Here is an 18,919-nt window from a genome sequence, read left to right as displayed (position 1 = left end):
TTTAGCAAATTCCATTCAACAGAAAATCTATTTATTATCAAATTCTCTCAATCTACTGCTAGACAAAGGACATTGCATTACGGGTCACGTCAGAACAACCTTTCATCCGACCAATCAGAGTGTCCTTTACCAGATCAGGAAGGTGACAGTCGGAATGTGTTTTCTGATCATGCAACCTCGAAAAAATTAACACGGGGTATTCCGAATGACAGTTTTGCGACTGAATCCATACACTCTAAGCCATCTATAAGCCATTCCAGAATTTTCTTTTGTTCAGTTTTCAAATTTTTAATCGAGAATTTGTCAGAATATGTTTAGAAGGGTAGTCGCCAATTTGAAACTAGTGCCGTAACTCATAAGAAAACTGCCTTCTGATTGGCTAATGTTAACTTCTTAACAGTCATTCCATTGGTTGGTCAAAGTTTGCAAAAGGTCGGTCTGACATGACCCGTAATGGGATGCCCTCAGATCTTTGTTTAGCGGTAGCGTGAATTTGATCTGATTTTATTGAGATTGCAAATTCTATCAGCAGAAGTTTGTAAGTTATGTTTTAGATAGCATTGTATCTGTTGTTTACTGTTGTAGCAGTGAGGCGGACTACCTGTATATATCTGCAGAGTGTAACATAGGTTATTTTTATATCACTGTAAATGAGGCTCATTCTCCTGTTGTGACACTGATATTATAGCGTTTTGTCAAAAATATTCATATAATTTTCTTTTTTGTTTCTATCAAAACATATATTGTAGATACTAAATTTAGCAGATGTTAGTTTCAGTTTAAGACATTGTTTATGAATACCATTATTAATTCTGTAAAAATATTTTCAACATGATCATATTTTGTTTCCATATTGTTACATGTCCAGTTTTCCAATGCCTGACATTACTCACAAGCTTACTTGATATTGCTTTTGTAAATTGTCATAACTATCCTTAAGTTCAGTATTAAATGAAGAAATGTGTGACAATAAACCAGGCCAATTCCCTTTCTTGTACATACTTCATTTTACATATTTTGTAAGTCAGTGATCTATAAAGCATGAGGAATTTGTTTTTTTATTGAACAGTATTTTGTTGTTCATATTTCTTTCTTTTTTCCATAAAATCATGGTAGGATCTTCTGTAAAACATGGAGAAAAAAAGGTCTGGCAGAAACTAATTACAGAAACTATCGTCTTGTAAAATGCATATCATTAGAATCTCTCCAAGTATGTATCAGGCTGTTGCATATCATGTGAGTTCAAGGGTACAGTGATGCTTCTTCCAGCAATGTGGGCTGCGTGGCACAGGGGACCTTCTTACCAATGGTAGCTAGGAAACATTGTGGATCATAAAACAGCTTTCTTCTTCAATATGCTTTTGACAAAGAGCTAGAAGAAAGCAGGCGTGCAAGTGTTCACTTTCCTTAGAGAAGGCAAGGATACCTTGGGGTAAAAGTGTTCACTTTCCTTAGAGAAGGCAAGAGTACCTTGGGGTTAAATGTTCACTTTCCTTAAAGAAGGCAAGGATACCTTGGGGTTAAATGTTCACTTTCCTTAGAGAAAGCAAGGGTACCTTGGGGTTAAATGTTCACTTTCCTTAGAGAAGGCAAGGATACCTTGGGGTAAAATGTTCACTTTCCTTAGAGAAGGCAAGAGTACCTTGGGGTTAAAATGTTCAATTTCCTTAGAGAAGGCAAGAGTACCTTGGGGTTAAATGTTCACTTTCCTTAGAGAAGGCAAGAGTACCTTGGGGTTAAAGCATTCACTTGTTATGAAATAGTTTGACCAAGGTTACAAATGTTGGACATTCATTCTTGCTATCCCAAGCATGATATGGCTGCAATATTGCTACAAGCTGCATATAATTACTCACACACTATCTTGTTGATGCAGGTTTAGACTGTGTTACCTGTAGTTTCTAGGAAGAGTGAACACTTTGACTGAGGTAACAGTAACACACAAGCAAGGCTTGGCTGTAGTTGAACAGACTGTTTGGGGGATTACTGAGAAGGTTAACAAGCTCACATTCAGTGTAATGATAACAGCACAAGGGAGAAAACTTAGGAATGAAAGTTTCATATATCAGTTGTTTTTTTCTGAACTATTTCTGATTTGAAAGCGTGGACTTGGTCTTCATTTGATTCATTGTCAGGTAGCAGGTGTTAGTGTTTAATACTCTCCCCTGAGTGGGCCCTGCATCAGTGGAGCCAGCAGCAGGGGTGTGTCCATATTGTACATACCTGTATTTAACTGTGTGTATTTAATGTACAAATGTAGCAGTGCATCAAACAATGTACATTGGATGTGTGAGAGAATGCATGATTTTCAACTTTGTACAGGAGATCCAATATATCAGTCACACTTGCCTTTACTTCTGTATACATCAATACCACTTCTGTATACATCAGTACCATTTCTGTATACAATACCACTAACCCAGTGTGTAGTCATCGTGTACATTTCAGTACCATGTATTGGCCAACATGCTCAGAAGGCTGTTAACACAGACAGGCTATTACACTGGTATAAAAATCAATACATCTGTCTCACAGAAAGGGTTTTGTTTACACAAGGGGACCTGTTAATGGTCCTTGCATATTAATCAGAGGAAAGGCAAATTATGACATCAGCTTGGAGCAGAAATAATTTCTGAATTTAGTATTGTTTTTTATACAGAAGCCTTTAAACTGCACCTTGATATATAAATGAATTCACCATTGTAGAACTCATTTTCAGTGTTAATTTTAAGAAATTGTGAAAAGAGATTTTGATATTTTCATCAAGAGAAATGTCTCACCTGACCTCTGAGAATGAGTTTCTGGGTCTCAAGTTCTCCATTTGCTGTGAGGCGTGGCTGTGAACATCTGTGTTGGGAGCTGCAGCCATGCTAGACACATCTAGTCACATCAGGTTTCTGTCTTCTACCTACCTGCATTAATTACTGAAATGTATCATAACAATTTTATCAGTAATAAAGTATATTTTGATTGTCTAGTATTTATTGAGTCTGTTGTGCTGTTTGTCATTGAAGAATGATTGAGTCATAACATTGAAGATGGCACTTTTCAGTCAATGTCTACAAAGCTGGACTAGACCATGTAGGCCCTTGTTCCACAATGCTGGACTAGACCATGTAGGCCATTGTTCCACAATGCTGGACTAGACCATGTAGGCCATTGTTCCACAAAGCTGGACTAGATCATGTAGGCCATTGTTCCACAAAGCTGGACTAGATCATGTAGGCCCTTGTTCCGCAATGCTGGACTAGATCATGTAGGCCCTTGTTCCACAATGCTGGACTAGATCATGTAGGCCCTTGTTCCACAATGCTGGACTAGACCATGTGGGCCCTTGTTCCACAAAGCTTGATAAGACCATGTAGGCCCTTGTCCCACAAAGCTGGACTAGACCATGTAGGCCCTTGTTCCACAATGCTGGACTAGACCATGTGGGCCCTTGTTCCACAAAGCTTGATAAGACCATGTAGGCCCTTGTTCCACAATGCTGGACTAGACCATGTGGGTCCTTGTTCCACAATGCTGGACTAGATCATGTAGGCCCTTGTCCAACAAAGCTTGACAAGACCATGTAGGCCCTTGTTCCACAATGCTGGACTAGACCATGTAGGCCCTTGTTCCACAATGCTGGACTAGATCATGTAGGCCCTTGTTCCACAATGCTGGACTAGATCATGTAGGCCCTTGTCCAACAACGCTTGACAAGACTATGTAGGCCCTTGTTCCACAATGCTGGACTAGACCATGTAGGCCCTTGTTCCACAAAGCTGGACTAGATCATGTAGGCCCTTGTTCCACAATGCTGGACTAGATCATGTAGGCCCTTGTTCCACAATGCTGGACTAGATCATGTAGGCCCTTGTTCCACAATGCTGGACTAGACCATGTGGGCCCTTGTTCCACAAAGCTTGATAAGACCATGTGGGCCCTTGTCCCACAAAGCTTGGACTAGACCATGTAGGCCCTTGTTCCACAATGCTGGACTAGATCATGTAGGCCCTTGTCCAACAAAGCTTGACAAGACCATGTAGGCCCTTGTTCCACAATGCTGGACTAGACCATGTAGGCCCTTGTTCCACAATGCTGGACTAGATCATGTAGGCTCTTGTTCCGCAATGCTGGACTAGATCATGTAGGCCCTTGTCCAACAAAGCTTGACAAGACCATGTAGGCCCTTGTTCCACAATGCTGGACTAGACCATGTAGGCCCTTGTTCCACAAAGCTGGACTAGATCATGTAGGCCATTGTTCCACAAAGCTGGACTAGATCATGTAGGCCCTTGTTCCACAATGCTGGACTAGATCATGTAGGCCCTTGTTCCACAATGCTGGACTAGATCATGTAGGCCCTTGTTCCACAATGCTGGACTAGACCATGTGGGCCCTTGTTCCACAAAGCTTGATAAGACCATGTGGGCCCTTGTCCCACAAAGCTGGACTAGACCATGTGGGTCCTTGTTCCACAATGCTGGACTAGATCATGTAGGCCTTTGTTCCACAATGCTGGACTAGATCATGTAGGCCCTTGTCCAACAAAGCTTGACAAGACCATGTAGGCCCTTGTTCCACAATGCTTGACTAGACCATTTAGGCCCTTGTTCCACAATGCTGGACTAGATCATGTAGGCCCTTGTTCCACAATGCTGGACTAGATCATGTAGGCCCTTGTTCCACAATGCTGGACTAGACCATGTAGGCCTTTGTTCCACAATGCTGGACTAGATCATGTAGGCCATTGTTCCACAATGCTGGACTAGACCATGTAGGCCCTTGTTCCACAAAGCTTGATAAGACCATGTAGGCCCTTGTTCCACAATGCTGGACTAGACCATGTGGGTCCTTGTTCCACAATGCTGGACTAGATCATGTAGGCCCTTGTTCCACAATGCTGGACTAGATCATGTAGGCCCTTGTCCAACAAAGCTTGACTAGACCATGTAGGCCCTTGTTCCACAATACTGGACTAGACCATGTGGGCCCTTGTTCCACAAAGCTTGATAAGACCATGTAGGCCCTTGTTCCACAATGCTGGACTAGACCATGTAGGCCCTTGTTCCACAATGCTGGACTAGACCATGTGGGCCATTGTTCCACAATGCTGGACTAGATCATGTAGGCCCTTGTCCAACAAAGCTTGACAAGACCATGTAGCACATGACTTAAACAAATGGGCTTGTCCTAATATCCAAGCTGTCCAGACTAATGGAGCCCTTCAGTGTGATTTTCAGAAGACTGCAGGTCATTCATTGACATAAACATATTATTTGACAAGAAACGGCAAGTATGCTCTATGTACATTTCTAACATTTGGGCACAATGAATCAGACTTGGTAATATCACCATCAATTTTAAACCAAACAAGATAGGCAGAAGTAAAGCATATCCAGAAAACATGATAATAATAACTGTAATCAAGATGATAAACTTCGTAAACCATGCTTGTACTAGTCCGGACCCATGCCGATTTAGCCCACTTAGATTCCATGCCTGAGTTTAACATGAATACCCCACTCAGACACAGTATATCGACTCCCAGCCGACCAGTCCTTGTTCTACCTTACGCCCGAGCGCCAGGCAGGGTAACAACAAGTACTCTCTTTTGACGACATTTGGTGGACATGCATGATATCCATGTCGGTATTATATATACACAGGTTTCCCCCCAGCTAATGAAACGATCGCGTATATTTTGAACCGGCTGGTGGTAATACCCAATCAGCTTGCAGGCCCAGTTGGCTGTGCTAATTAAGCCACGCCTTCTCGTTAGCTTCGTTTGGGTTGTGACACATACAGACCTCAAATTACGTACTTTTAACTAAGCACAGCAGCGCTAGGTTTACGTTTTCACACTCTTTTCTCGGCAATCGTATTGTACATCAGACCGCTTCATAATGATTTGAGAAAAATCTATTTATATTTTTCGTGATACTTGCACTTTAACTATTCGCCACTGTGTTTTGGTGTTTGTAGAATTAATTACAGTATCTAGTTTGTGGTTATATTCAGCTTCACAGCTCCTGATTTCTGCAATAATCATATTTCAATATTTTCTAAATTTATCCCCCTCTTCCGTCAACGTATACGTTTTCTAATATGGCCATTCGCCCAGGGGCCATCATTAGGGCGGATAATAACTTCTTTCTCAGGTATATGTTTTGACAAAGGTCATTGAACTTACACAATCCTTTATGCTTCGTTAACATCTTTATTGTTTAGGACACATTCCCAATCTATATCGACATGTTACTCTGAAAAGCCTGGATATGAATTCCTGAAGTTAAAAATAAAAAGAGTTTTCCGTCTGTTTAGGAGGCCATTGAACAAGTTGTACCAAACAGTGATCACTGCACACGGGAGACGATACCCCACTTGACTGTACTGTCAGGACATGGAACAAATACAAGATCAGTCAATGTAGATCATTTCTAACGTTAGTCGTGCAGGCCATGGCCTTAATACGTGCCGTCTTAAACTAACAACGTGACAATGTAAAGTCAGTTGTTACTGGCATAATCAGGAAACATTGCCACTTGTACACACATTCAGTAATACTTTACAGAGAAATCGCTGACAGTCCTTGGAGATAAAATCCTCTACAAATCACTGATCATGTTGATGAGTCACCGCATTCTTGTTTAGGTTAAACATACATGTTATTCTAATGAAAAGGATTGGGCACAAACTAGAACGACCCCTTCCACAGATTTACATGCATGCATATTTACAATTGATACATTAAGTGACAGAAAGGAAAGATGATAAATAGGGAAACGTTCGTCCATTGACATTGCTCACTCGAACCTTTTTGTTTTCTTTAGATATATGTATGTACATTCCTAAACATGTTTCCGTTCACGTGATTTAGTAATGCTTCATTGCCAACTAGCTTCAAGTATATTGAACAATTAACAATACAGAGTGCGTCAATTCATTTCTAGCTGATTTAATAAATGGACAGTCAATGAAAGAAATATATGAATATTCACATGGATCCTTTTAAAAACCTTTTCTAAGTAATTCATTTTTACATTCACTATCACCATGTCCTTATTTTATATGTATAATGTTAATTATTCCGGGGGCATACGAGAAATATGGTGAAACTGTAGATTTATTAGTTCTTAAACTGGATTTAAAACGTGAGATTTCAAAATGCATTTGTTGAATGGGTAATGTATTCCACAATTGAAGAGGATGGTATGAACGAGATTAAGAAATCATTGTCGTATTAAATGCATATTATATTATGAGCAGCTCTTCGGTTGTGTGCTATGTTTGTCCCTACAGAGTGAGGTGCAAGATCTTTAAGGTATGACGGTGTCATATTGGTATACATTTTTTTATAAAATGAACAATTTACGTTTTTTTCTCTGCGCTCTGATAAGGGCTCAAAGGTAGTTTCCACGTATATTTTAACAGAAGTATAACGACAATTTAATACCCAGGTGTTTTTTGTGTGTTAACATTTTTCCGTGTTTTCATTATCCAAAAATAATCATCAGAGATTTATGTGACTTTTTGCGGAAACAAAAATTGATTTTGTTTTGCAGAGATTAAAAGAATTAACCAATCGTCAGCCTATTCGTTAAGTTTGTTTTTAAATGCTATTCAAAGTATTTTCTATATATTCAATGTTATTGGAAGATATGCCCAGCGATGTGTCGTCGGCAAATGATGTTGAACAGTTCGTGTTATCAGTAATATCATTGATATACACAAGGAACAGGAAAGGGCCCTGGCGTACACCAGCTTTTAACTCTTCAGTATCAGACAGTGTGCCATTTAAAAAGACAGACTGTTTGCGAGGTGTTACGTAATCAGACACTCTAATAATTCATCGTTTAAACCATAGCATCTCACTATGCCATACTCTATCAAACGCCTTCGAAGTATCACAGAATGCCATCCAATAGAACTTTGTTATCGACTGTTGTGCACACTTCAATTCTTCTAGTTGGTGGCCGGTCCCGTGACAGGCTTGGAATCCTAATTGACATTTGTACAACAACGAATTCTCATGAAAAGAATTATGCACGAACTTGAACACAACTCGTTTGAAGCCTCCCGATACAGCTAATCAAACACATTAGTATTTTATTTGAGGATAGTGTTGGATCACCATTTTTATGAAAGTGGCATTGCATGAGCTATAATTTCCATTGCCTTGGTTAGGTACGCGTTCTCAGCGAAAAATTATATATTAAACATAAGGCTTCAATTAAAGACGCTACAGTATGTTTTAGAAAAAAATAATATTTTTGCGATCTGGGCCCTAAGTGTTATTGAAAGGGTGATAATTTATTATATCACTTATTTCATATTCGTTTATTCTCGTTGTGCTAATGTTTTACATATACACTTTTTCACATTTGGCAGCCCCGCCTCACTTCCAGCAACATCTGTTCAAGACATGTTTAACCTCAAAAGCTTTATCTAAATCTGAGTAATATATTTCGGCTTTCGTCTGTATACCTGCGCACTGGGGAAAAAGATGGCGTCCATCTCGCAACAATTTCCAAAAAGAAAATTTGGTTTCTGGGTATAATTTTAAAACGAAATTGTCGAAATTAGAGTAAAACATTTCCTTTGCGTAACATTTCATATTATTTATTTGTTTTCTGAGCAAAGTTCTGTCTTTGTCTTCATTTGTTTTTCTTGCAGTCTTAAGTAACCTAAATATTTCTTCTCCTTATTTCTTTCCGTAATTCAGAATTAAACAATGGTTTATCATTAGGTCGAATTATAACTATTTTAGACGGTGCACACATTTTGATATAATTATTAAATTATGAGTAAATTATTCAATAGATTCATCAATATCTTTACATTTGTTAAAACCCGTGAAGATCCGGGGTAGAATAGGTCTTCAGCAACTCATGCTTGCCGTGCAAGGCGACTATGCTGGTAGTAAGAGGTGACTAAGGGGGTGGTCAGGCTCGCTTAGATCTATGCTCATGATGTCAATCACTGGATTGTCTGGTCCAAATTCATATAGCCGTCATATAGCTGGAATTTTGCTGAGTGCGGAGTTAAATAACAAACAAAACATTTATTGAAAAGGTCAATCCAATCAGTTGATTGAATGAGATTGTTTCATTTATCAAATTCACCACTTCGATAACACCATATATCTTTAGTAAATGATGACTTGGTTATAAATGCGTTTTCACTGATATATACATGCCCCTGTGATCACTAGTCACATAATAAAAACCAATCACCCCAGAGTCATCAACAGGAACATCGTCACTTACAATTATCGGATCTAGTAAAGTACTCGTTGTTTTTTAAATCCGAGTAGGTTCATTTATGAAATTGCATAAAATTGTCCTGTCTAACAAATCATTGATATGCAGTTTTCTCTCAGACAAAAGACCTTCATTCATATATCCAACAATCACTAAACTACATATAATGTCGAGCGCATCTTCATTACTGTCAACTAGGTGATTCCAGAAATTATTGTTATGATACTCGGGTTTGTACACAACACACAGTATCAATGATTGTTTTCTGTATTGATATCTGTATCCTTATAGTAACTGTTACATCAAGAACATTTTCTAATACAATCCATTTTAATAGGCTTACGACCCCTACCCCAAATGTAGTTCTATCATCTTCTTCCTCTTCTTCTTCTTTGTGTGTGTGTGTGTGTGTGTGTGTGTGTGTGTGTGTGTGTGTGTGACAGTCGGAACAATACTCACTTATTTATATTATTGCGTACACCTCTTCTTTCGAGGTGAAATACAGACACACATTTCTCCTGCTGGTTATTTTCACGGTTCAGTGGGCCCGGGTTGAGCTCCACGTCCCCGGCAAGCTGTAGATACAACAAGAGGACAAAGTCATCGATATCCCCCGCAATGGTAACTACTTGTCGTGGATAAAATATGTAACTTGTTTGAAAAATATTTGTTTAAAAAATCCCAAGCCATAAAAAGGCATCAGTTCACCACTAGACCAATCTATGTGCCAAGACATATTGCACCACGGGCGGTGTCCATGTTAATACCCCGGCACACCGGGTACATGAAGGAATGCACATGCTTTCCATTCGGTATAACGCCCACTGTGTGCAATTCGTTCAAGACAGGTTTTTTAGCGACATAATAGATATAATTTTAGCTAGCTTTGCTGTGTTAGGATTGTAATTTAACACGGAAAATCCCAATCGTCACACGATGTTGCGCAATGTCATTTACCCACATGTAGGATTGATTTTTGGAGTAGGTGCTTTTTGTTTGGCGACATAATTGACGGCGGTATATTTGGATCGTAAACTTGCATGAACAAGAGCAGATCACACGGACACATGAAACATGATCAAATGAGGGACGCAATGTTAAGTGAGCCCAAACAAAGATACAGCTGAGTGCTGCTTGATGATGATAGTTTGTGCATGAGGATAGGCACCACGGAACAGAGTAACATCAGGTGAGACTATGTTCAACAGTTACTAGTGTTCACGGGAGTGCTGATGTATAGGTGTAACACACCATACGATGTGTCCGCGTTCTAGCATCAGGAGCTGTGCAGCAATACAGTTTCTTCACGTCTCGGGAGATCCATGTGTGGCTAGGGGGAGAATATTCCAAGGATATTTTCAGTTTCAGATAAAACCCTGGACGCTTGTAGTGATAACTAAGTTTATTGCAAATAATAAGTGAAAATAATCCCCAAATCAATGTCAGGTAATTGTCATTAACCCATATACAAACTTTTAGTTCTAATGAAAAATGACTTTTGTCAGTGTTGTGTACATGAATAACAAATTGAAACGCAAAACTTTTAATTTGAAAAAACAAGAAACCACTAATGTTGCAAACGTCTGGAGTAAGATCTGCAAACACGTAAGTATGTACTAGTGACCAAAGTGTTAGCAGCAAGTGAAAAAAGGCTATCTGATAATAGCACTACAAAGCTGCTGATAAAAGAAAAGAAGAAAGTGGCCAGTATAAATGACCTTCTGGTACAAATCCCTCAACCTTTCTGAAGTAAATGACATGAAACTAGACGAGATTGAACATCACTGTCCTGCCTGGGGGGATGACGTCACTGGCTGGGCAGGGGAGTTTGTTTGCAACAGTTTTATTCTTTTCTCCCAGTCCTTTATGTCAACGGCTATTGTATCTTTCTTGTCATCCAGCCTGTCCGCGCATGGGCCAGTCTTGCTGGTGAATGCGATTCCGCGGAAATTTCCCTTGACCCTAACTTCAATAACGTAGGTGTCCTCCTCACCCGCCGCTGTCCCCGCCGATGTCCCCTCCTGACCCACCGCTGTCCCCGCCGATGTCTCCTCCTTACCCACCGCTGTCCCCGCCGATGTCTCCTCCTTACCCACCGCTGTCCCCACCGCTGTCTCCTCCTTACCCACCGCTGTCCCCGCCGATGTCTCCTCCTTACCCACCGCTGTCCCCGCCGATGTCTCCTCCTTACCCACCGCTGTCCCCACCGCTGTCTCCTCCTTACCCACCGCTGTCCCCGCCGATGTCTCCTCCTTACCCACCGCTGTCCCCACCGCTGTCTCCTCCTTACCCACCGCTGTCCCCGCCGATGTCTCCTCCTTACCCACCGCTGTCTCCGCCGATGTCTCCTCCTTACCCACCGATGTCCCCGCCGATGTCTCCTCCTTACCCACCGCTGTCTCCACCTCTGCCTCCGATGTTGAATGAAACGAAATCTCGACTAGATTATTGATCTCGTCTTCTCCATATTTGTCTCCCTGTTCGTTATGCCATAGCATGTTCTCAGTGATGTCGGTCATGATGTTCGCCTTAACAACCTCATGCATGTCCGGGGACATCAGGATTCCGTTAACAACATAATGGTGAGTTGGGGGGCCGTCCCCTGTCTGTGACCGAGTTGCTTTTTTCCGCTCTTTTTCCTGCCCTTTTTCCTCTTCTATGCCGTAATAAATTGCTCCCCCTTCTGTTAGCTTTGTAAAGGCTGTAACGTAATCAGATAGGCGATCCATGACCTTGTTGGTGATGTTATTAATATTCTGCTCTCTGATATTATTACCATCATTAGTCTCAGTCTTCTTCTGGGAGTCTGTGAGACGAAGGCGCTTGAACTGCACATCTCTTGATTTATATCCAGAAAGAAGTCTTTTCTTTTCTCTACCCTTTACTTTTATTTCTTGTTTATTCACGTTATTCTCTTCGTGTGGTTTCGTTTCTGTGGAAACACGTGTCAGCACTCCAGCCAGTTCTCTTGCCTTGGGCCTGATGATGCTGCCATACCTAGGCATGTACGTGTTGAAGTCGCGTGTGGAGATGGACCCTGACCCGGAGACGTGCAGCAAGATGTAATCTGTGTACCTGTGGCCCGCGCCTGATTCCACCCCCTGACAGCCATCTATCCAATAACGGGTGTAATTCTCACAGAACGGTGTGTCATCCTCAATCATGTTGCTTAGATCATTTTCAACCTCATCAAACCTATCCAGAGATGGACCAAACTTCTGATCCCTGCCTGTGACGTGGATGACCAGAATGCCCCCCCGTGAGTTCCGCAACGAGCACACTTTCTTCAACAACTTTTCTTTAAACGTCTGTCTAGTCTCTTTCCGAAGGTGGAACAGAATGCTCTGCGCCACATCCATGTGCAGTGTATTTCTCTCATTTATATTATCTATACATGCTTTATACTTCTTTTCGCATTTACTGCAAGACATGTCTGAAACAACAAAGAAAACGATTCTATACAATGTCAAGCTGTTTTGACAACTAGTATGACGTACATGTAAACATTTTGACAAAGTAAATTCATCATAATAAAACCATTGTTTCAATTGACTTGACAAGATTTATTCAGATTTTGGGACCTGGAACAACCAGATAGTACAACCTGTCTAACCTGGAACAACCAGATAGTACAGCCTGTCTAACCTGGAACAACCAGATAGTACAGCCTGTCTTACCTGGAACAACCAGATAGTACAGCCTGTCTTACCTGGAACAACCAGACAGTACAACCTGTCTAACCTGGAACAACCAGATAGTACAGCCTGTCTTACCTGGAACAACCAGATAGTACAGACTGTCTAACCTGGAACAACCAGACAGTACAACCTGTCTAACCTGGAACAACCAGATAGTACAGCCTGTCTTACCTGGAACAACCAGATAGTACAGCCTGTCTAACCTGGAACAACCAGATAGTACAGCCTGTCTAACCTGGAACAACCAGACAGTACAGACTGTCTAACCTGGAACAACCAGATAGTACAGCCTCTCTTACCTGGAACAACCAGATAGTACAACCTGTCTAACCTGGAACAACCAGATAGTACAGCCTGTCTTACCTGGAACAACCAGATAGTACAGCCTGTCTAACCTGGAACAACCAGATAGTACAACCTGTCTAACCTGGAACAACCAGATAGTACAACCTGTCTAACCTGGAACAACCAGATAGTACAACCTGTCTAACCTGGAACAACCAGATAGTACAGCCTGTCTTACCTGGAACAACCAGATAGTACAGCCTGTCTTACCTGGAACAACCAGACAGTACAGCCCGTCTAACCTGGAACAACCAGATAGTACAGCCTGTCTAACCTGGAACAACCAGATAGTACAGCCTGTCTAACCTGGAACAACCAGATAGTACAGTCTGTCTAACCTGGAACAACCAGATAGTACAGCCTGTCTTACCTGGAACAACCAGATAGTACAACCGGTCTAACCTGGAACAACCAGATAGTACAACCTGTCTAACCTGGAACAACCAGATAGTACAACCTGTCTAACCTGGAACAACCAGACAGTACAGCCTGTCTAACCTGGAACAACCAGATAGTACAGCCTGTCTAACCTGGAACAACCAGATAGTACAGCCTGTCTTACCTGGAACAACCAGATAGTACAGCCTGTCTAACCTGGAACAACCAGATAGTACAACCTGTCTAACCTGGAACAACCAGACAGTACAGCCTGTCTTACCTGGAACAACCAGATAGTACAACCTGTCTAACCTGGAACAACCAGATAGTACAGCCTGTCTAACCTGGAACAACCAGACAGTACAGCCCGTCTTACCTGGAACAACCAGATAGTACAGCCTGTCTTACCTGGAACAACCAGATAGTACAACCGGTCTAACCTGGAACAACCAGATAGTACAACCTGTCTTACCTGGAACAACCAGACAGTACAGCCTGTCTTACCTGGAACAACCAGATAGTACAGCCGGTCTAACCTGGAACAACCAGATAGTACAACCGGTCTAACCTGGAACAACCAGATAGTACAACCGGTCTAACCTGGAACAACCAGACAGTACAGCCTGTCTTACCTGGAACAACCAGATAGTACAGCCTGTCTAACCTGGAACAACCAGATAGTACAGCCCGTCTAACCTGGAACAACCAGATAGTACAGCCTGTCTTACCTGGAACAACCAGATAGTACAACCGGTCTAACCTGGAACAACCAGATAGTACAACCTGTCTAACCTGGAACAACCAGATAGTACAGCCTGTCTAACCTGGAACAACCAGACAGTACAGCCTGTCTAACCTGGAACAACCAGACAGTACAGCCTGTCTTACCTGGAACAACCAGATAGTACAGCCTGTCTTACCTGGAACAACCAGATAGTACAGCCTGTCTAACCTGGAACAACCAGATAGTACAGCCTGTCTAACCTGGAACAACCAGATAGTACAGCCCGTCTAACCTGGAACAACCAGATAGTACAGCCTGTCTAACCTGGAACAACCAGATAGTACAGCCTGTCTTACCTAGAACAACCAGATAGTACAACCTGTCTAACCTGGAACAACCAGATAGTACAGCCTGTCTTACCTGGGACAACCAGATAGTACAGCCTGTCTAACCTGGAACAACCAGATAGTACAGCCTGTCTTACCTGGAACAACCAGATAGTACAGCCTGTCTTACCTGGAACAACCAGATAGTACAACCTGTCTAACCTGGAACAACCAGATAGTACAGCCTGTCTTACCTGGAACAACCAGATAGTACAACCTGTCTAACCTGGAACAACCAGATAGTACAACCCGTCTAACCTGGAACAACCAGACAGTACAGCCTGTCTTACCTGGAACAACCAGATAGTACAACCTGTCTAACCTGGAACAACCAGATAGTACAGCCCGTCTTACCTGGAACAACCAGATAGTACAACCTGTCTTACCTGGAACAACCAGATAGTACAGCCTGTCTAACCTGGAACAACCAGATAGTACAGCCTGTCTAACCTGGAACAACCAGATAGTACAGCCTGTCTAACCTGGAACAACCAGATAGTACAGCCTGTCTAACCTGGAACAACCAGACAGTACATACATGCACTGATTAAAGCAGAAGGAATTGAGAATATATGTATAAATCTGAGTAAGAAGTTTTATGTTCAATGAAGAGCACTGATCTGTTGTTAACCCAAAGAATATTTGTTTGTTGTTGTTCTCGATCTACGTGGAATTGAACGCCTAAATTGATTTGACCAACCTGAGACTTGGTTTATTTATTTATCACACCAAATAATTCGCAGGTGCAACACGAAGTTCTCATTACAAGTTCGAGCTTGAAGCTATGTGTTCCAACAGCGTACAGTTCAAGTTTCATTTTTGTAGCTATTTTGCAGCGATGGGGATATTTTCAGCGTGGTACCTTCTCAACACAATCTATGCGATTCTCGTGGGGCGAAGCAAGAGATTTTACGACGCGTCAGACAATGTTCACTCAGGTATACAGGGAGTACGATTACATCTCTAGTTAAACTAAATTAAGTACAAGCTCCACCACACTGCGTGACACCTTCGCTACTTCGGTACTCCCCGACACTATGGAATGATGCATCACTGCAGTCACTTGGTTTTTGAATAAGCACTGATGTCAAGATAGACACAATTTTATGGATAACAACTTCTTTATTACTGTGAAAAGGGACGTTTCGGTATAGGTCCTTATGCCGTTGTCAAGCAAGCAGTCTTACTCAGATTTATACAGTAATAAAGAAGTCAACTTTTTAGTAATGACTATCAAACAATTTAAAGCACTGATGTACCAACATATTTCTGAATGGTCATTAATTTCCATTTTGGGGGACGGAGCATGTACACTTGAAATCTTTATCAAATACACATTGTAGACATACTCGTCGGGAAAAGTGCACAGAAAAACGTTAAAAGTTTGTTAGCCTGTCTGGCTCGGCAGGACTTGTCGGCTCGGAGTCAGTATACTGAGTCTGAGTGAGGTATTCATGTAAAACTCAGGCATGGTATCAACGAAATCGTAACGCGCGGCACAGTGACAGCCCCACCACCACCACACACATACCTTTGAAACAAATGTCTATGTCGGGTGATTTGCAGCTATAATTAGGACAAATCAAATACCCGTCCTATTCGTCCTAGATGTCACATTATATGTCTAGTTTCGGTTTAGAGCTCAGTGACACTGGGGTAGGCAACTGAGCACCATATGCCGTACATATCCTACACTGCAGGCCACGACGTGTTCACGGCAGTACATCCTGCACAAGGGCGGATGCAGTATTTTCAGAAAGGAGGGTCCAACATATCACAATCCTCTCTCAGTCAATGTTACTGCCTACAACACACTACATTGGGTTTTCAAAAGGGTTGGGGAGAGGGGTGGGGTCTCTTTTAACCTGAGATGTTCAGCTTGTCCCTTATTTTGCATCGTTGCACAGATGCATCAACTGCATAAGCAGCATTGATATCCATGCTAAATGGGCCTCAGGGCGGTGCAGTCCCAGCAGAACACCCACACCCACACACCGGGATGAAAATGACAGCCCTTCTACATACCCGTAGCTTGTTGTTCCGGCTCACAGTGTGTGCTTGTTGTGGGTACAGTGTAGCTATCTGTCGACCCAAACATGATAATATCCAAGTTCGAGACAAGATGATCCTCTTAAACGGGTAAACTTGCCACGGCGATAGTGACGACAGTGACGAACTGTCAGCAGAATTCGACCTGAATGCTGCACGGTATACCCGTGTACTTCCTGGTTGGGTGGGTCTCATATAGTGTTAGTGTTACGGGAGGGAAGTAAGTGCTGGGGCTGGGACGTGACCAACACTGGCCCAGCAGTCGGGTCGATCAAGCTTAAGACTCGGCTCCATGGAAAACACAATACTCAACGTTTGGCACAATATGCTGGCATGCCAACCAGGCTGAATTATTGACATGTTATACCTGCAAGTGTTGAGTCTGTGGGTTGTTGCAGTAGCCATTGAACCATTGTTGGTTCGCGAACAAGTACGTTTGAAGTTGAAAGTGTATAGGTGCTAATAAACACAACACCTTACACAAAGCTAAACAAAGTATCAACGCAACATTCACAGCTGCTGCCTAATTAGAGAGTGGGCCATGTGATTTTCAGGTTTCAGATTTTGGTTTTATATAATATTGTTAATGCTCACGACTCATATATTATTTGTAACATAAACAGGCGTTCAATTTAAATATGATTTATTACTTGCCCGTGAAGAGACCACTCTTTAAATAAACATACACCTGTACTACATACACATTGTGTAATACCAAAGCGCGTGCTGATGTACTGCGGGAACAAGTGTCACGAACAAATATTGAAAACTCTCAACATCCCTGCATGGGGTCATTCAACGATATTGCGTGCAGACTGAGAGGAGCTTGTAGCAGTATGCTTGTAATATTTTTCATAATTCTTCGGTGCCATTATTGTTTAACAGACATGTTCGTGTTGCAGGACTTTTGCAGGACCTCCCAGAAGACGCCTACAAGGCTATGCTATTTCTGATAACTGGTTCTGCTGTAACATAGAATATATTTCGGGACGCCATTTTCTGTGGCAGGGGAGAATGTAGCAGTATGCTTGCAAATAGAATATTGTTAGATTCTAAAGTATCATTATAGTAACATGAATTAAATTAATAAGATAACCTAAATATTTAACATTTATTTTCCTAAATACTTGTATTAACCAGCACTTGCACTAATCTACTAATTCACAGGTAAGCTAGTTCTGTATATAGCTTGGGTAGTTCAGCCATTTCGTTCTTAGGTCCATGGCTATTGTCACTGGGTCGTTCAGGGCTTGGCCTGTGATTAGGTGCTCTTTGTTATCTAGCTTTTTGCATGTTCTCTGCAATCATGTGGATACCCTGATCACAACTTCTACTTGTCAGTCAGCACATATTTCTCTACACTGAATCATATAGGGTAAGTTCATTTTATTGTTACTTTATTTATCTGGAAGCTTAGGTTACTATGTATTTTAAGCATTGTTGTTGTATATAGTGTTTTAGCTAGCATTGTATTATGACATTGTAATGTATTCTTAATAGAACTTAACTGTGTACATTATATTAAATAGATATAAACTGGTTAGAAGTGATATATGTATATGTATCATGTATATATGTATAGTATTTTGTAGAATTTATAATGCTTGTATTCCATGCATGCTAGTGTAACTGTGGCTATGTAATATACTTATATGTAATATACTTGTTTGTGCAGGGCTATTCACTGCACGTCTGTCTATAAGAGAGGTTCCAGCCTGCGTCCCTGAGACGAGGTATGCTATTTATGTTTTATTAATTATGCATGATTAACTATATATAGAGTGTAATTTGTTTTATCTGGAAGGATTTGTTCATATATATATGCCAAAAGTAAGGAACTATAGATCTAAATGTATTATTAGTATTGTTGTTATTTAGTGCCTTTATAAAGTCCATACTCATGATATTTATATCAAATGATGTATGTTTTAGGGCAGATCCGGACTACCGTGTAGTTCTCACTCTACGCCCATTGAAAATAAATGCCTTTGAACCCAACTAGTACTCCCTTATCTTTGAGAGGACCAGAGTACCGCTGTAGAAAGCTTATGCAGCTCCACGATCACAGCAACACTGTTGCTTGGATGACAT

General features: G+C 41.4%; 1 protein-coding gene across 1 annotated transcript; it reads right to left on the bottom strand.

Annotated features, from left to right (window-relative positions):
* Positions 1-10,653: 10,653 nt before the first annotated feature.
* Positions 10,654-17,036, bottom strand: LOC124116187. Its single transcript, XM_048398298.1, has 3 exons — positions 16,805-17,036; positions 11,638-12,681; positions 10,654-11,253 (listed from the first exon to the last, which is right to left on the bottom strand). The coding sequence occupies exons 1-3, from the start codon at positions 16,875-16,877 to the stop codon at positions 11,030-11,032; spliced, it is 1,341 nt and encodes a 446-aa protein (XP_048254255.1). The 5' UTR covers positions 16,878-17,036; the 3' UTR covers positions 10,654-11,029.
* Between the last annotated feature and the right edge of the window lie 1,883 nt (positions 17,037-18,919).

Source organism: Haliotis rufescens, unplaced genomic scaffold, assembly GCF_023055435.1.
Source record: "Haliotis rufescens isolate VD_foot unplaced genomic scaffold, xgHalRufe1.0.p SCAF_18, whole genome shotgun sequence".
Taxonomy (NCBI): Eukaryota; Metazoa; Mollusca; class Gastropoda; order Lepetellida; family Haliotidae; genus Haliotis; species Haliotis rufescens.
This window is presented reverse-complemented; position numbering and strand designations above follow the sequence as displayed.